The sequence below is a fragment of the Rhinopithecus bieti genome, unplaced genomic scaffold (assembly GCF_001698545.2).
Source record: "Rhinopithecus bieti isolate Rb0 unplaced genomic scaffold, ASM169854v2 scaffold_73501, whole genome shotgun sequence".
Lineage (NCBI taxonomy): Eukaryota > Metazoa > Chordata > Mammalia > Primates > Cercopithecidae > Rhinopithecus > Rhinopithecus bieti.
Genome location: NW_016827557.1, coordinates 61,036 through 76,748, shown reverse-complemented (window position 1 = coordinate 76,748; position 15,713 = coordinate 61,036). Strand labels below are relative to the sequence as shown.

Sequence of the window (15,713 nt, the reverse complement as noted above, 5' to 3'; positions counted from 1 at the left end):
AGGCTGGAATGCAGTGATGCAATCATAGCCTCGACCTCCTGGGCTCAAGCGATCCTCTACCTCAGCTTCCTGAGTGGCTGGCAGCACAGGTATGTACCACTACCACCACGCCTGGCTAATTTTTGAATTTTTTGTAGAGATGGGGGTCTCACTATGTTGCCCAGGTTGGTCTCGAACATCTGGGCTCAAGTGATTCACCCGCCTCAGCCTCCCAAAGTGCTGGGATTACAGGCGTGAGCTACCATGCCTGGCCTTTGTTTATATTTTAATCCAGAAGGGTAAATCATTATTTAAATAGTGGGGTGCAACTGTCCACAAAACCAATAGGAGCGAGTAATTCATTGAGAAGCTGTCTGCCCCTTATGAGGCACTAGTCTTCCTTCCTGCCTTTTTTTTTTTTTTAAATGGAGTCTTGCTCTGTCTCCAGGCTGGAGTGCAGTGGCACAATCTTGGCTTACTACAATCTCCACCTCCTGGGTTCCAGTGATTCTCCCACCTCCGCCTTCTGATAAGCTGTGATTACAGGCATGCACCACCACACCCAGCTAATTTTTTGTGTTTTGTAGTAGAGACGGGTTTTCGCCATGTTTTCACTATGTTGGCCAGGCTGGTCTTGAACTCCTGACCTCAAGTGATCCACCCCCAAAGTGCTGGGATTCCAGGTGTGGGTCACCGTGCCCGGTTGAGGCACTAGTCTTATTGTCCCACCAGTCCTTTGGTGTCAGCCCATCCCGTGTAAGGCCAGGAGCGCACATCCATCTCCCACCGAGGCTGCAAAAAAGGGCTCAGGCTCCTGCTGGTTAGGGGCCTTCGGCTGGGCTTTCCAGGGGCTGGGCTGGGCTGAGGAGCAAATCCACGTGCTGGCACAGGAGCAGGACTGTGGAGGCCATTTGTGACGTCTCTGTTATGCAAATAATGTGCTGATCTCAGATTTTTTTTGCTTAGCTTAGGTTGTAAAAGTGGAAGTGTTGGGTCAAAAGCGATCAGAGATCTTTCTAAAACTGACCATGTTACTGCCACCCCCGAAACTCTTCACTGGCTCCCCTAGAGCCTTTGGGGTAAACTTCAGGCTCCTTGGTCTGTCCTGTGGGGATCTTTACTGCTGGCCTCTGCCGCTCTTTCCTGCCGTTGCTCTCTGCCCTGACACGTGGGATTTCTGTCTCCTCCTTTGCTGAACTGCTCTCAGCTTGCCCACTGGGTAAAGGTCTGTTGGGCTGTAATGGGGACAGCTCATGCCTTAGATCCCTTCATTCCACTTAACCTTCCATCTCTCCGGTCCTACCTGGAGGCGCAGGGTGGGATGCTGAAGAAGACGGTGTCAGGCACCCCACTCAGCCACAGGCCAGGGCCCCGCTGTGGTTGAGGGGCCCCTCATCATGCCTTTTGACATTTCCCTACTGGATCCATCTCCTGGCCTGGGGCCCCAGGACCCCAACCTGAGTCCTGGGGAGTGAAAATGGGGCCCTTTTCACTGAAGACTCTGTGCAGCAGGCCATGAGCCACGCAGCCTGGGTGCCTGGGGATGGAGGGTGGCATGATAGGGAGTGAGGCCTGCTTTTCTGTATGGCTGGGTATGAGGCATGGCTTCACCCAGCAGTGCCCGCGGAGGGCCAGGGTGGGTGCAGGGGGGGAGCTGGGCCGTGGCATATTTTGTCTTGAGCATGAATGGGACAGTGCAGGGTCCTCCTGAAACATCAGGGGACACCAGGGGGCTTAGGGACCTGCAAAAGAGGAGCAGGCAGGAGCAGAGGAAAGACGCATGTCACCGTGAGTGTGACTGTGGGAAGCCCAGGTGGCAGCAGAAGCCCCTCTGCTCCACACCATGGTTAGAAGCAGAGCTATGGAGGCGATAGACCCTGCAAGCCCCCGCCTCTCCATGCTGCTGTCCACGAGCAGTTGCTTAGCCTTTCTGAGCCTCTGTTCCCCACTTGCCAAGGGGCATGATGACAGGACCTACCTGGGGGTTTGTTAGGTTGCAGGTGAAGCGCTGGCCTGAGGCTCGGTGTCATGGGGAAGCATTTGAGTTTCCAGGTATGAAGTATGAGCCTTCAGCTGAGACATATCCCAACTGGCGCTCTTGACTGAGATCCCAGCTGCTCACCTCCTTGACCCATGGGTGGGTGAGTCAGTGATCGGGAGCTGGAAACTGGGGAGGGCATTGCTTGGAGGGTGCTGTGGGTGCACAGGGTACTTCCAAGGGCTGAGGGGGTTGCCCCTCCTGGAGAACCACTCAGGAACCCTGCAGGGTTGGGAGACGCAGAGGCCTGAGGTCTGATGCCTGCCTGAGGGATCTGAAGGATGAGGGGCCATGTCAGCATTTATCTGTCCCTGAGTTGTTAGGGAAGGGGACCATGACAGTCCCTGGGACAGCCCTACTCACACCTTTGAGATTATCTGGGGTTCTGCTCTGGGGGGCTGCATGGGTTTTGCAGAGGGCTGGATGCGGCTGGGTTCCCAGGCTGAGGTGCTGGCCACGATGGAGATGCCTGATGTGGTCTAATGTTGGTAACCTCCCCAATTCCCATGTTGAAACGGAACCCCCAGTGTGAGGGTATTAAGAGGTGGGGTCTTTTGGGGAGTGGTTAAGTCATGGGGGCGCTGGCCTTGTGAATGGGCTTAGTGCCCTCATAAAAGGGGCTGGAGGCAGCTGCACACCCCTTCCGTGTGAGGGCACGCAGATGGCACCACCTGTGAGGGGCCAGACACTGAATCTGCTGGTGCCTTGATCTTGGACTTCTCAACCCCCAGAGTTGTAAGCAATGCATTCCCGTTGTGTATAAATTACCCAGCCTCTGGTATTCTGTTCCAGCAGCCAGAACCAAGACACCATTTCCCAAGGAACTGCCTGGGGTGGAGGGCAGTCCCCAGTGACGCAGTGATGGGGGGCAGGGGTTTCAGAGAACCCACGGGTCCCCCATGTGAGAATGAATCAATTTGGAACCCCAGCCAGGCCCAGGGCCTCTGAGGCAAGCCCCAGTCAGGGAAGAATCTTCCGGTCTGCAGGCTCCATCCCACCCCGGCTTCCTCCCTGGAGAAGCCTAGGTGGTGAAGGAGAGCCCATGGCCAGGGCCTGCCTCGTGCCTGCATTTGACTGAGTGGTGTTACGGGTTCACATCACCTGGTGCCACGCTGTGCTCACAGGCATTAGTCCTGGGCACCACCTGCGCTGCTGACACTTGCCCCACAGGCACAGGCCCTGCCCTGTGGAGCCCCTGGGGGCCGTCCCATCTGGCAGACCATGACACTGGAGCCAGAACTACAGGAGAACAAAGACGCCTCTGCAGAGAAGGGCCACAAGCCAAGGAGCAGACTGTGTGGCTGTGGGCAAGGCCTCCCTGGGCTCCGAGGCTGCACCTGGAGAAGGAACACCGGGTCTGGGCGGGTCCTCTGAGGGAGCTCATGCCCTCTGGCCGTACCAGGGCCTGGCACCCAGCAGCTGCTCAGAGGGGTGCAGAGCCAGGTTGAAGGCCCCTTGGAGGATCCTGAGGCACAAATGTCCTCAGCCTGAGCCCCCAGCCCTGCCTTCTCCACGGGGCTGGCTGTGGGCTGCCTCCTTCCCTCCTGCGCCAGAGCCTCCCCTGCTGGGGTGAGCCTTGGGGCACCCAGCTTCACCTGGCCATCCTGATACCCATCCTGCGCTGGGCCACTGGGGGGCTGCTGTCAGGAATGGCTTCTGGGAGATGGGCCCTGCACCTGAGGCTGCAGCTCTGACTAGATCGACAAGGTGGGGAACAGCATACTGGTGCAGCCAGGAGGCAGGGACGGCCCCCGCTGACCTCTGGAGTGGGCTTTTCCCATGTTGCCCAAGGGGTGCCAGGGACTGAGGGTGTCAGGTAGGGATGAGGGTGAGAAGGTGGCTCTAACCAGCTCCTGGAACCCCCCCCAAACTCCTGGGGTTTGGCCCCCAGGGCTCTGCCCAGACCCTGTGGGAGCCCTGCCCCCACCTCTCCACATTACTTGCCCTCCCTGGGGTCTCAGATGGAAGGGGTGGGCTGGGGAGGTGCAGGGCAGATTCTGCTTGGCCCTGATGTGCAGGCCCTGGGCCTCTGCTGGGCCCTCCTGGGCCTTGCTGCGGTCCTGGCTCACCAGGCAGAGTCCCTGAGTTGGCTGAGGCATCGGGGCTGCTCGTGGCCCTGTCTCTGCCTGTTCCCCAGCTTGGAACCAAGTCTAGGGCACCAAGTCTGATCCTGAGTGGGACCCCACCGCTGAGGGGCCTGACATGGCCTAGAGTGGGCCAGGGTGGGTCAGTCAGCGCACCCCAGCGCTCCCTCCCCAACCCATCTGCCCCCCAGCAGGCCCTGACCAGGAAAGGGGGTGCAAATTGCACTCCCTGACTTCCTGACTAAATGACCTTGTCACGTGTCAGGTGGGGTCTCAGCTGCTCCCCAGCCCACTGCTTGCTGGCTCCGTTTGTGAGGGGCTGGAAACAGACTGGGTGGGGCTGTGGGAGGGGCCTGCTGGTGGGCCTAGGGGGTTTTACTGGCTTCCTCATGCCCTGCTCTGGACAAGGGGCACCAGGCACAGGCAAGGCTCTGGGTATCCCTCACCAAAGGTTAGCTGAGCATCCACCGTGCACCAGGCTCTGTGAGCACGACGCGGATCCCTGGATGGGAAACGGTTTCCCGGTCCCGTGCCTGGAACTGTGGCTGCAACATTGCCCGGGCTGAGTTGAAAACCTGCCAGGCATCCTGGCCAAAGGTCATCTCAGGCCGGCGGGTCAGAGACTTGGGGTGGACACGGATAGGCAGGGTGTACGGGTGTGTTTACAGCGACTAGAGTTTACAAGGGGCCGGGTGGCGGGACTGCCGTGTACACACTGTGACTCCGGGTGTCCAGTTTGTCCTGCTGACCCGTTCCACAGCCGTTCCCAGAAAGCTGTCTCCTGGGGCCAGCAGCATCCAGGAAGCGGGTACCTAGGGCTGCAGAGACGAGCTCGTTGGCAGGGCAGGGTAAGGGACCATGGGCGGAATGGCAGTGGCCGCCGGCGGGCTCGGGGCTGGTGCGGGCATCTCACTTCGCACCGCGGTGCTTGCTGTGGTTCCAGAAGTTCCCAAGCCACCTGGTGACAGACTGGGTGGTGGCCAAAGTGGCACATGTCACCAAGCAAGGTCTCGAGCTTGCAGTGGCCCCACCCTATGGGGCAGTGTTGTGTCCTTGCCGAGGATGGACAGACTGACCAGGCCCCACGGTCCTGAAGGCAGGATGTCCCCAAGGCATGTGCCACCCACACGTCTGGAGGCCCTGGGTCCTGCCAGGGCTGAAGTCCCACAAAAGGTCTCCTGTGCCCGTATGGCCACTGTGAGGGGCAGCAGGCCCCGGGGTCGGCATTTGCAAAGTAGTGAGGCGCTCCCCCGCCTCTGCCCGCTGGGCCATCCGAGGCAGGGCTGTGGACGGCTTCTGCGGGCTCCATCTCTTCCTCCTCCCTCAGCTCAGCGCTTTCATGTCTTCCCCAAAATAGAAGATCTGCAGATTTAAGCATGTCGGGCAGCGGTGAGAGCCTGGAGCTCCTCACCCCGGTTAGACTGCTCTCCAGCACAGCACAGCGCATCTTCTCAGTGCACGGAGGAGAGCCGGCCTCCTGCCCCCAAGGCGTGTTCTGCAAACCCCTGTGGCCAGTCCTCGAAGTCCACTGCTCCGGATCATTTCAGACTGCCACTCGGACGTGTTAACACGTTGAGCAAGAAGGAAGTGGGGCGTGTGTCCCACTGTCTGGCATAAAAATATAGACTGGGAGTCCCTGTCCCTGGGACATGCGTCTTGACTGCCCACAGAGGCAGCCACCAGCTGTGGAGGGGGGGGCCACAGGCTCAGCCTCCTCTCCTCATCCTACGACCATGGCTTGATCCCACCCCCCCGCCCACTGTGGGCTGCTCAGGCTCCCAGGAGGCTGATGACCCGGGAATCTCTGAAGCCCCTCGGCCCTGTCCTGGTCTCAAGCAGCCCCCAGGCCCCATCTCGGCACAAAGACTCACCTTAGAGATTTCCATCTCTCTTTTTCTGTTTGGTTCTCTGGGCTCTCACTTTCATAAGAAGCCAAATAAAGACCTAGACAGAAAATGAAGTGAAATTTCACAACTATGGTTGATGGTAACCTGTTCTACACCCAGATGATAATAACCTGTTCTACACCCAGATGATAATAACCTGTTCTACACCTGGTATATTTGTGTGGGTCTCTTTCTGGGTTCTCTATCCTGTCCCATTGTTGCATGCGTCCATCCCTCCCCTAATACTGTGCTGTCTTAATGACCATAGCTCTATGATATTTGCGTCAGGGCTTTTGCTTCTGTGTGAAACTCACTTCAAATGATGTATAAATACATGAGTCTTCATTTCTCCAGAATAACTAACTGCCCAAGAATGCAATGGCTGGGTCATATAATAGTGGCATATTTGGAATAAGAAACTCTTTATCTAGCCCTATATTCTGAGGATTATCTCTTGCTTTTCCCTGCTAAAAGTTGTATAGGTTTACATTTTACATTTTAGTCTGTGATCCATGCTGAGCTAATTATTTGTATAAGGTGTGAGGCTTGGGCTGGGGTTCATGTGTTGGTCTGTGGTCTGTGGATGCCTCGACACTCCAGCACTGTTTGTTGGAGGGCTAGCTTTCCTCCATTGAGTTTTTTTTTTTTGGTCAAAAATCACCTGATATACTTGTGTGGGTCTCTTTCTGGGTTCTCTGTTCTGTCCCATTGACCATGTGTCCATCCCTCCCCTAACACTGTGCTGTCTTAATGACCGTAGCTCTATAATATTAGCCTTAACATCAAGCAGACTCATTCCTCCCATGAATCCTTTTCAAGATTGTTTTAGCAATTCTAGTTCCTTTGCCTTCCCATACATATTTTAGGAGAATCTCATCTCTATCTTACAAAGAGTCTTGCTGGGATTTGGGTAGGAATTGCATTAAACCTGTACTTAAATTCTGGGAGGAGAATTAATACCTTTGCTATGCAGTCTTCCTGTTCGTGAACATCCTATGTCTCCATTTATCTACATCTTCCTTGATTTCTTTCATCAGCATTAACTTTTAGCATCTACGTCCTGTGCATGTTTTGTTAGATTTCCACCTACGCTTTCGTGTGTGAGTGATTATAAATGGTATTATAGTTTTAGTTTCATGTGCGCATGTTCATTGCTCATACATAGAAACACAGTTGATTTCTGCATGTGTGTCTTGTATTTTGCAACCTTGCTGAATCCCTTATTAGTTCTAGGAGTTTTTATAGATTCCTTGGGATTTTTTTCCCTCATGATCTGCAAATAGGGACAGCGTTAATTTTTCTTTCTGGTTTGTATGTTATTTCCTGTTCTTGCCTTATTGCACTAACTAGATCTTCCATTACTATGATGACTAAGAGTGGGGAAGAGTGAACATCCTTTCCTTGTTACTGGTCTTAGGAGGAAAGCATTAAATTTTCCACTGTTAAAAATAATGTTTGCAGAAGCGTTTCTGTAGATGCAACTTGTCATGCTGATAAATTCCCTTCTGTTACTAGTTTCTGAGAGTTTTTACTGTAAATGCGTGTAGAAATTTGTCAAATCCTTTTTCTGCATTGATTAATATGATCATGTGTCTTTGCTGCTTTAGCTGTTTAGTATAGTGAATTACACTGATTGAATTTCAAATATTGAACAGCTTCGCATCCTTGGAATGAACCTACTTAGTCATGACGTATAATTATTTTTATATATTGCTGAACTCTATTTGCTTATTTTGTTAAGGATTCTTGTGTCTATATTCCTGAGGGATATTGGCCTATATTTTCTTTTTTTGGTACTGTCTTTGGTTTTAGTATCAGAGTAATACTGGTGCCATGGTTTGGATGTTTGTGTCCCTGAAAAATTCATGTTGAAACATAATCCCTAATGCAACAGTGTTAACTAACAGATGGGGTCTGTAGGAGGCGATTAGGCCATGAGGTTCCACCCTCACGGATGGGATTAGTGCCCTTATAAAAGGGCTGGAGGGAGCTAGTCTGGCCGCTTTTTGCCCATCTGCCATATGAGGACACTGCATTTGCCTCTTCTGCCATGTGAGGACACAGCAAGAAGGCTCCACCTTGGAAGCAGAGAGCAGCCCTCACCAGACACAGGATCTGCCTTGATCTTGGACTTCTGGCCTCTGAAACTGTAGAAAAAATATATATATATATTTTTAACTCAGTGGTAAGAAAATGTCTGTTGTTTATGAATTACTCAGTCTAAGGTATTTCGTTATGGCGGCTCAAACTAACTGAGATAACTGGCTTTGTAAAATGAATCAGGAGGCTCCCTCTTCCACTTTCTGGAACAGATTGTGCAGAACTGGTGTTAATTCTTTAAGCGTTTGGTAGACATCTCCAGTGTAACCATTTGAGCCTGCAGACTTCATTTTTGGGAGTTTTAAAATTATAAATTCAATTTATTTAATAGTTATAGGGCTATTCAAATTATCTATTTTATGTCAAGTTGTGGTAATTTGTGTTTTTTGAGGAATTAGTCCATTTCATTTAAATTGTCAAATTCATGTGTGTGGAGTTGTTTGTCGTGTTCTCTTCGTATCTTTTCAATGTCTGTAGTCGTTAGTGATATCCTGTTTTACTCCTGGTACAGTAGTCCCCTGTTATCTGTGGGGGATACATTCTAAGTCCCCTAGTGGCTGCCTGAAACTAGATAGTACGGAATCCTATACATACTTGCCTTGGATCCCTTTTCCATCTTAACTAAGCACCATCAGGTACTTTTGCAGTTTGAGATGCAACAGCAAAACTAGCAAGAATTTATTTTTCTTTCTTCAAAGTTTCATGGATGAGTTTGTTCTTACTGTAGATCTTAGTAATCTCAGCATACATTTTTTTCCCCTTAATTTGAGAACTTTCACCTCATCATTTAAAGGAGGCACTTTACAGCTTCTGTTTGCCATATCTGAATTGCCTGCATCACTACTCAGGTACTTTGGGGCCATTAAGAAGTAAAATAGGCTGGGTGTGGTGGCTCACCCCTGTAATCCCAGCACTTTGGGAGGCTGAGGTTGGTAGATTACTTGAGGTCAGGAGTTCGAGACCAGCCTGGCCAACATGGTGAAACCCCGTCTCTACTAAAAATGCAAAAATTAGCTGGGCATGGTGGCTCACGCCTGTAATCCCAGCTACTTGGGTGGCTGAGGGAGGAGAATCACTTGAACCAGGAGGCAGAGGCTGCAGTGAGCTGAGATTGTGCCACTGTACTCCAGCCTGGGTGACAGAGCAAGACTCTGTCTCAAAAAAAAAAAAAAAAAAAAAAAAAAAAAAAAAAAAAGTAAAATAAGGGTTACCTGAACACAAGCACAGTGACATTGACAGTTGATCTGATAACTGAGATGGCTACTAAGTGACTAACAGGCAGCATAAATACAGCACAAATGTTGGACAAAGGGATGATTCATGTCCCAGGAGGAACAGGGTGGGATTACGTGTGATTTCATCACACTACTCAGAATGGTGCACAATTCAAAACTTATGAATTGTTTATTTCTGGAATTTCCATGTAATATGTTCAGACCATGGTTGACTGAGAGTAACTACAGATAAGGGGGCACTACTGTATTAGTAATTTGTGTCTTTTCCTTTTCTTTGTCAAGAGGTTCTTTGCTAGATGGTGTCAGTTTTGTTCTTTTCAAAGAACCAGCCCTTTGATTATTGTTTTTCTGCTTATGGTTTCACTGATTTCTGCTCTTATTTCCTTCCTTCTGCTGGCTTTGAGTTTATTTTGCTCCTCTTTTTCTGGAGTCTTGATGTAGGAACTTACATTATTGATTTGAAACTTTCCCGTTTTTCTAATATATGCATTTGGTGCTATAAAATTTCCTCCCAGTCCTGCTTTAGCTGTCCCACAAATTTGATTATATTTTCAGTCAGTTCAATTATTTTTTTAATTTCCCATGAGCCTCTTTGACCCATGGATTATTTACAAGTGTGTCATTTAATTTCTAAATGTTTGAAGAGTTTTCTATTGTCTCAAGCTACTGATGTATAATTTAATCCCGCTGTGGCTGAAGAACACAGTGTGTTATGATTTCAATTACTTTAAATTTGTTTCAGCTTGTTTTATGGCTCAGGATATGGTATATCTTGGTCTATATTCTGGGGGCAATTTTTAAAAATGTGTGTTCTACTGCACTTGTATGGAGTGTTCTGTGAATGTTGATTAGATCCTGTTGTTTGATGATATTGTTGAGTTCTTTGTCTTTGCTGATTTTCTGTCTAGTTGTTCTATCAATTGTTGAGAGAAGGGTGCTGACATCTTCAATTGTAATTGTAGATTACTTATTTCTCTTTTCAGTTTCATCAGCTTTTGCTTAATGAATTTTGCAGCCCTGATGTTTGGTGGATACATAGTTAGGATTGCTATATCTTGGAGGACTGACCCTATTATTAATATATAATGTCCTTCTTTGTTTCTGGTAATAATTTTCTTTTTTCTAAGGTGTAGTTTATCTGAAATTAATATTGCTATTCTTGCTTTCCTCTAATTAATATTAGCATGCTATATCTTTTCTTTTTTTTTTTTTGGAATGGAGTCTTGCTCTATTGCCCAGGCTGGAGTGCGCTGGCGTGATCTCGGCTAACTGCAAGCTCCACCTCCCGGGTTCATGCCATTCTCTTGCCTCAGCCTCCCGAGTAGCTGGGACTACAGGCACCTGCCACCACGCCCAGCTAATTTTTTGTAATTTTAGTAGAGACTGGGTTTCACCATGTTAGCCAGGATGGTCTCGATCTCTTGACCTCGTGATCCACCCGCCTCAGCCTCCTAAAGTGCTGGGATTACAGGCATGAGCCACCGCACCCAGCTCTTTTCTTCTCTTTACTTATCAAAATGTCTCTATCATTATATTGAAGTGAGTTTCTTGTAGATAGCATTATCGTTGGATCATTTTAAAAAATTGACTTTGTCAATTTCTTTTACTTGGTGCATTTAGACCATTTATATTTAATGTAATTATTAATATGTTAGGACTTAAGTCTGCCTTTTTGTCTATTTTTTTGTTTTCTTTTTGTTCTGTGTTTTGTTCTCTGTTTTATTTTTTTTGTCTTCCTGTGGTTTACCTGAACAGCTTTTAGAATTCTATTTTGATTTATCTATAGTTAATTCCTGAAGGATGTTTTCACTGTATATAGGATTCTGGCTTGACAGTTCTTTATTTTTGATAATTGAAAAATGTGCCCCTGTCTTCTGACCTCTTGGTTTCTGATGAGAAATTTGACATGATTCAAACTGTTTTTCCCCTATGGGTAAAGTGTCATTTCTCTCTCAGTGCTTTTAATATTTAAAAAATAACTTAATAAAAAGAAACTAGAAACGTATATTTTTGGTTTAAATAAATTAGGTATAGTATAAAAATAGATCTTATTTTTAAAAAAATAAATATATTTTAAAATATTAAGGCAAAAAGGAACCTTGCAGACATGATTAAATGAAGGATCTGGAGATGGGGAGAATATCTTGGATTATATGTGAGGGCCCTAAATGCAGTCACAGGTGTCCTTATAAGAGGATGGCAAAGGGAGATTTGACTATAGTGGAGAGAAAATGATGTGATGATGGCAGCAGAGATTGGAGTGATGCACTTTGAAGATGAAGGAAGGGGCCACAGCCAAGGAATACAGGTGGCCATGAGAAGTTGAAAAAGGCCAGGAAATAGATGCTACTCTCAGGGCGTCCAGAAGAAACCAGCCCTGCTGACACCTTGATTTTAGCCCAAAGAAACTAATTTCAGCCCTCTGATCTCCAGAAGTCTATAAGGATAAATGTGTTGCTTTGAGTCACCAAGTTTGTGATTTGTGACAGCACCAACAGGAAACTAATACACTAGTGTGGATTGAGTGTAGTTGTATGGGCTTTGCCTGGGCAACTCAAGGCATTCTCACCACAGCCGTGGGGAGCAGGTTCTCGCATCACCCCCCTTTCCAGATGCTGCAGGGGAGCCTTAGAGACGATGAGGCCTGCTCATGGCACAGCTCACTGGGGTGGGAGCAGCTCAGACTGGTTTATTCATCAGCTGCTGAGTTTCTTAGTGGAAGTCGGGGGAGGTGGCTACAGATACAGGTGAAACCCCCTCCAAAAAGTTCCCAGCTTCAAAATATAAACAATAAAATGGCAAAGTTGAAAGTATTCAAAAGCAAAATCATTAAAAGATCCTTCTCCCCTATTTTTTTTTTTTCCAGAACGTGAAAGTGCTCCCTGAGCCTAAGTGAGGGTCCCTCTGTGCCATGCATGCGGTGATGAGGAGCCAGGTCTTCTGCGTCCGGAGCAGGCCCTCTCAGGGTGATGTGGCTGGCCACGGGGCCATGCCACCCCAGCTCAAGCACATGGGGCCACTTGCTTCTCTACCACTTCTGCTTCCTGAAAGCAGGGCCCTGGGACCTGCCCCCTTAGCACACTTGCAAAGCAAACTTACATCTGACAAATGATCACATGGAAATGCTTATTTAGTGGAGAGGACAGAAATGAATGGCACTCTGGAGCAAAGAGGCCTCATCTCGCACCTGTGTTTATATACCAGGACACACGTGCACGCCTACACAGTCAGGGCCGTGCCTGGCACTGCCCACGTCAGCTCTGGGAGGGTGAATCTTTTTTTTTTTTTTTTTTTTGAGATGAAGTCTCGCTCTGTCGCCCAGGCTGGAGTGCAGTAGTGGCACGATCTTGGCTCACTGCAACTTCTGCCTCCTGGGTTCAAGTGATTCTCCTGCCTCAGCCTCCTGAGTAGCTGGGACTATGGGCAGGCGCCACCACACCCGGCTAATTTTTGTATTTTTAGTAGAGAGGGGGTTTCACCATGTTGGTCAGGCTGGTCTTGAACTCCTGACCTTGTGATCTGCCCGCCTTGGCCTCCCAAAGTGCTGGGATTATAGGCGTGAACCGCCACGCCCGGCTGAGGGTGATTCTTATCATCACCCCCACTTTACTGAGGAAAGTGATTCAGACTGGTAGATGGTTCTGATTTAGAATCCCAAAGGTGTCCAAACTGTCCGGGGAGAAGCCTGGCCCCGGGGGTCCTTGAGGTCCCAGCCTGGACCTCTTCAGGCCCATCCTGTGTTCCTGGAATGGCAATGGGCCAGCCAGGGGGATGGAGTCCTCCTTGTTCCCTCCTGGAGCCAGCCCAGGTGGGTAGGGTGCCTCCCTAACCTAGTCAGAGCAGGGGTCCTGAATGGCGACTGAGAGGCTACCCCAGGGTCCCGTGGCCCAGCAGGCAGGAGGGCTGCAGGACTCACTTACCATCCTCACTGAAGATGGGGGCGGTGGACAGGTAGTGGGTGATGCTGGGGTCTTGCTCGAAGGGACACTCCACTTGTTTCCAGGTGATGAACTCGCCCACCTGCTTGGCCAGCTCCAGGAATTTCTGCCAGAGTCACAGAGACACAGAATGGAGGCGACTCCAGAGCCTGGAGGTCCCCAGGACGGGGAGGGGCTGGTCTCTGCCAGAGTCACAGAGACACAGAAAGGAGGCAACTCCAGAGCCTGGAGGTCCACAAGACGGGGAGGGGCTGGTCCTGGCAGAGACTCGCTCAACCCCCAGTGACTTTAGGGGTCTGAGGAGGAGCAGGGGGCAATAAATGAGGGCGAGGGCAGCCCGGGCCTGCAGCCTGCATGGAGCAAGAGTAGACACAGTTTTATGTCATCATATTTATTTTTGTTGTTATCCTCTATGTATGGCAAGTGATACATGTTTGTTGATTTACAGAATTATGCAAATATATTTAAATAAGTATAAGTAAGACTTAAGTAATTCATTTAAGTATGATTTTATTTAAGTGAAACGTAAACACATGTATTTAATTTTTTTTAAAAGGTGCCAACTTTAAACAAACAGGAGTGCACAGTTGTGAATGGCAGGGACCCCCCGATCTGCCCTGGAAGCCAGGTCCAGTCCCTTCCGCTTGCTCCCCAAAGCTGGGATCACACAAGCACCTTGTAGTCTCACCTGTCCCTGGCCTCAGGTCTGAGCATCAATTCAGGAAGGGCAAAGGCAGGGGTTCCCACGCCTGGTCTGGGCTGGTGTCACCTGCCGAGGAGGATCCCAGTTCCCTGGGCCCCTGCACTGTCTTGCCTAAGCCCGATCTTGCCCACATCGCCTCCAGCCTGGGCTAACCTAAGCGGCGAGGCGGCCTCGGACCCGCTCACCAGGCCTGTGGGCAGCATGTGGCGGTCTGCTGGGGCATCTGTGAGGAGGGCAGCTCCAGGCCCAAGGGTCTGGCCATGTGCTGTGGTTCCTACCTGCAGGGGACACTCAAAGCCCATGGAGGGCCATGCTGCATCTCTACCCCAGCCCCTCTGTGGGCTACAGTTGAAGCCCCATCTTACACAGGGAGAGACTGAGGCTCAGACAGAGCAGTGACTGGTGACTGGCCCAGGACTTATGGCTCCTTGGAGTTGGAGGCTGGGTGGGGCCTCACACTCACTGTGTTACCCACTGCTAAGGCCAATACTAGGGTGGGGCTGGCTCTCAGTGGGAGAAGAGCCCCCTCCTTCCTGCAGACTGGGGGTCCCACTGCTGCCTGGCATGCTCTGTCTGACTCAGTGTCTGCCTAGCTCCCCAGCTACTCCCAAGACACATGTGCCGGGTGGGCCCTTTTGGAGCTCAGGATACGGAGTCGGTCAGCCTGGCCTTTCTTCTCGGGAGCTCAGGGACTCGGGTGCAGTAACCGAGGATGGATGGAGGGATGCCCAGCCTGCTGTGCTTTGGGAGGCCTGCCAGGTGGGCTCTCTCTGCCTGGGAGGTCCAGGGAGGCTTCCTGGAAGAGGAGACACTTGAGCTGACAGCAGTGAGTGTCTGTAGAGGGAGCAGAATTCTTTCTGTTTTGTTCACTCTGGCCTTGGCCTGATAGCTTCCTCCTGCTACTCAGGGCTCTGCCTTTGGGCTGGTCCTGACCTCCAGGGCACAGCCCGTCACAGCACCTTGCTGGTTGTCACTGTGGGCCCATGGAGCTGCCTTTCTCACCAGCCTGGTACCCCTCAAGGGCTCAGATGGACTCTGCTTCACCTGTGCTGGCCATGAGGCCCAGCCTGGAGGGACATGACCCTGAGCCTCAGCATCCCCACCGCAGTGATGTCAGGGTGGGAGGACCCTGATAATCTCGCCGAGGTTGGCTGTCAATGGCTCATTCTGCCCCAGAGTCCCCCATTAGGGCAGGGGCCAGTGGTCCTGCCCTGGGAACTTTTCCTGGCCTGTCCACCTCAGTAGAGGTCCCCACAGAGGTCCTACCTCAAAGTTGACGTGTCCATTGGGAAGGCGGTTGGCACAGCCCTCATTCAGGAAGTAGATGTCTTTGATGAGCAGGCTGAAGAACGGAATGACAATCTGGAAGAAAGATGGGGCAGGTCAGCCCCAGCTGGTCGCTCTATACAGCTGGCTCCAGGACGGGGCAGCCTTGCCAGCAGATAGCTGCCCCAGGGACCTCAAACCCGACCCCAGGGTGCAGAGGGCAGGGGAGACTTCCTGGGCTAGTCAGGGCCTCGCGGCTTCACGGGTTACGAGGTGAATTCCTGTGCACCATGGAGGGTAATAAGGACCACCAAGAAAGGAGCAGGCCCCCATCACCCTGCCGAGCGCCGTGGTGCTGCTGCCTGTCCTGGCCCCCATCACCCTGCCGAGCGCCGTGGTGCTGCTGCCTGTCCAGGCCCCCATCACCCTGCCGAGCGCCGTGGTGCTGCTGCCTGTCCTGGCCCCCATCACCCTGCCGAGCGCC

General features: G+C 50.8%; 1 protein-coding gene and 1 pseudogene across 2 annotated transcripts in view; both read right to left on the bottom strand.

Moving 5' to 3' along the window:
• Positions 1 to 4,694: 4,694 nt before the first annotated feature.
• Positions 4,695 to 5,395, bottom strand: LOC108523375 (homeobox protein engrailed-1-like; annotated as a pseudogene).
• RASGEF1C (RasGEF domain family member 1C) overlaps positions 4,749 to 15,713 on the bottom strand; it is a 58,097-nt gene continuing 47,132 nt past the window's right edge. For both annotated transcript variants that reach the window (XM_017863973.1, XM_017863974.1), the window contains exons 11-14: positions 15,230 to 15,325; positions 13,243 to 13,366; positions 5,973 to 6,045; positions 4,749 to 5,463 (exon numbers count right to left, since the gene is read on the bottom strand). In XM_017863973.1, the coding sequence (XP_017719462.1) occupies positions 5,439 to 5,463; positions 5,973 to 6,045; positions 13,243 to 13,366; positions 15,230 to 15,325 (318 nt within the window). In that variant the 3' untranslated portion in view covers positions 4,749 to 5,438. The remainder of the gene's footprint in view (positions 5,464 to 5,972; positions 6,046 to 13,242; positions 13,367 to 15,229; positions 15,326 to 15,713) is intronic.